Source organism: Lactuca virosa, chromosome 7 (assembly GCF_052849685.1).
Source record: "Lactuca virosa cultivar CGN04683 chromosome 7, Lactuca_virosa_CGN04683_v6, whole genome shotgun sequence".
Taxonomy (NCBI): Eukaryota; Viridiplantae; Streptophyta; class Magnoliopsida; order Asterales; family Asteraceae; genus Lactuca; species Lactuca virosa.
Genome location: NC_136432.1, coordinates 188721101 through 188724265, shown reverse-complemented (window position 1 = coordinate 188724265; position 3165 = coordinate 188721101). Strand labels below are relative to the sequence as shown.

Below are 3165 nucleotides of genomic sequence, written 5' to 3'. Positions count from 1 at the left end.
TATGCTCCTTTAACACCTTGAGAAGTTGCTCTTCTTCGAATTCGGTTAAGTGAGTTGAAATGATGACCGGAAGAGTCTCGTTGTTTCCCAAGTACGCATACTTCAAATGTTGAGGAAGGACCTTCAATTCTAATTTCGGTGTTTGAACAAGGGAGGGTGGCAATCTCGTGTTAGTTTGAGGTCATTCAATTTTCTTCACACTAAATTGAGTGGTTTTCTTGATCTCGAAATTGTTAACCAATCTTTCAACTTCGGGGTCTAGTGAGTAGAGCTTCAACTTCTTGGCTAATTTTCCACAATCAAATCATTTGCTCAAAACCATCTCCAACATGTCACCATTAGAACTCGAACAACTCTTGGGTTAATGGTTCAATAACATCAACAAAACACAAAGATGAAAGATCACTAGGATATCTCATAGCATCGTAGATGTTAAAACTTATTGTCTCCCAATCAAACTCCATCGTTAAGCTTCCCGCATACACATCAATCTTCGTTCTAGCCGTCTTCAAAAATGGTCTCCCAAGTAGAATATACCCGACTTTGAGGACACTTGTTCATCTAGATCAATCACGTAGAAATCCGCCGAGAAGACCAATTGGTTTACTTGTACTAGGACATCTTCCAGAACACCTCTAGGAAAGACACTTGACTTATCCGCAAGAGAGATTATGACACCGGTTTCACTTAAAGGACCAACATTCAATGATTCATACACCGAATAGGGCATGACATTAATAGAAGCACCAAGGTCAAGCATGGCACTACTAAAAGTGACATCTCCTATCTTGCAAGGAACCGTAAACATTCTCGGATCTTTACACTTAGGTGGAAGCTTCCTTTGTAAAACCGCGGATGCGTTTTCATTCATAGAATTTTTCTCATTTCCCTTCAACTTCCTCTTGTTGGTACAAAGTTCTTTCAAAAACTTTGCATACCTAGGTATTTGCTTGATTACATCAAGTAGAGGGATATTTACTTCCCCCTTTCGAAAGGTGTCCAAAATCTCTTTCTCCTCCATTTTCTTCTTTGAAGTTGCAAGTCGAGAGGGGAACGGCAGTTGAGTGGCTATTGGAGTTACTAGAGGGATAGACTTCCTTGGGACTCCCGCTTGTGCATCGTCCTTGATTATAGATTCTTCAATGGGAATAACTTCTATTTCTTCCTCTTCATCCCTTGGCTTCTTCTCTGAACTAATCTCTCTGGTTTGTTTGCCACTTCTCAAGGTCACCACATTGACATTTGGGTTCTTTTCGGTTTGAGAAGGGAGTTTACCACGGGACTCCAACTTGCTTATGGATGTAAATATATCTCCCATTTGTGCTTCAAGGTTGGAGATACTAGTCCTTGTTTATTTTTGGAATTGTTGAGTACTAGTGGCTATGGATTTGACAATGTCTTCGAGAGACATTCCGGAGCTACTTGGTTGGGATTGAGAGGGTTGTTGATGATGATGTGGAGGGTGCGGTTTGGGTTGATAATGTGGTTGAGGGTGTTGGTAATGAGGTTGTGGTGGTGGATAAGATGGTCTAACCAATGCATTTTGAGGCAATGGTCTTGGGTTGTAGCTCATGTTGGGATTTGGCTTCCAACTCGAATTATATGAATTTTTTATAACTGGATGGCTTGGTGTGGTAGTTTTGGAACTCTCCCGTGGCATTTACATGTTCCGCATCTTCTTGAAGAATGGGACACATATCCGTAGGATGTCCCATTGTTGCACATATTCCACAAGCCATTCGTAGGTTAGATCTTTGATTTGAGACTTGAGATTTGATGCCCCCACTTCATTGACTTTTTGTTAAGCTTCTCTCTTCATGTATTGGCGAGGGCCAAAATGTTGAGAATTTGCGGCTATGGTGTTGAAGGTTGTCTTGTTTGTTGTGGAGTTTTGCTAAAGACATCTCCACCACTTGAGGCATCAACTAGTCTTCTCTCCATTGGTAGCAATCCCTCATAGAAGTGTTGAATAAGGAGTTGCTCCGGGATTTGGTGTTGTGGGCAACTATAGCACAAGTTATTGAACCGCTCCCAATAATCATGGAAAGTCTCATTTTGACCATGGCGGATTCCACAAATCTCATTTCTAAGACTTGAGACTCTTGAAGCGGGATAGAACTTGTAAAGAAAAGCTCTTGCCATAGCGGTCCATGAGTTGATTGACCCCGGGGGAAGATAGAATAACCAATCCTTTGCTCTATCGGCCAATGAAAAGGGGAATGCCCTTAGATTGATTTGGTCATCGGTTGACCCTTGTGGCTTCATGCTAGCGAAAATAATGCGGAACATCTTCAAGTGCTTATGTGGATCTTCATTCTCCAATCCATGAAAAGTTGGGAGGTGATGGACTAAACTTGACTTCAATTCTGAACTTCCTTCCAAAACCGGGTAATTGCTACCGGTTGGAGTTTGTGTAACATCGGTTTCCATCATTTGCCTCAAAGTTCTTTCGGGAACTTCTCCTTCGTCCGCCATTGCAATTGGTTCGATAATGTGTTGTAAATCAAGTCACCTGTATGCTGAGATCTGGGCATAGAGAAACAAATTTATTAAAAATAAACCAATCCCCGGAAACGGCGCCAAAATTTGGTGGTTGCCGAGGCCAACAAAATAAATACCCCAAATATTACACACTAAAATAATGTACAGTGGTAAAGGGATCGTATCCATGGAGTTTGGCTCAATTTAAATCTCTATGTAAATCACTCGTTCAAGTACTTGTAAAACAAAAGTAAAAGTAAAACAGGGGGTTTAATACTTTTTGACTGTTTGACGAAATTAAAACTAGCTAGAATGTAAATATGACAAGTAAACAAGTAAAAGATTTAATTAAATTCAATGAAGTGAAATTGGTTGATTTTGGGATACTCCTCATGGATGACATGGTTGACTTATCATTAGACTAAATGGAGTAACACTTGTGAATTGGTTTAACTTGGCTATAGCAATTCATAAGCACAAATTACCTCAACTCTTCTTAGATATTAAAATGATTAGAGAAGCTCTAGCACATTCCCTTAATTAAAGTCACAAAATCAATGAAGCATATAATCTTGTGAAAATAAATTAGCTTTGAGTTCTAAGAGTCACCAAATCCATAAGATAATCAAATGCTTACATTATCATTATGGAGGAAACATTCCCATGGTTTAAATGAAACGAAAA

At 39.7% G+C, this 3165-nt stretch overlaps 1 protein-coding gene across 1 annotated transcript; it reads right to left on the bottom strand.

Moving 5' to 3' along the window:
- Positions 1-508: 508 nt before the first annotated feature.
- Positions 509-1318, bottom strand: LOC145127398 (uncharacterized). The gene has a single exon (XM_079062603.1). It carries the CDS (start codon positions 1316-1318, stop codon positions 509-511), a length of 810 nt encoding a protein of 269 aa, XP_078918729.1.
- Positions 1319-3165: the final 1847 nt, after the last annotated feature.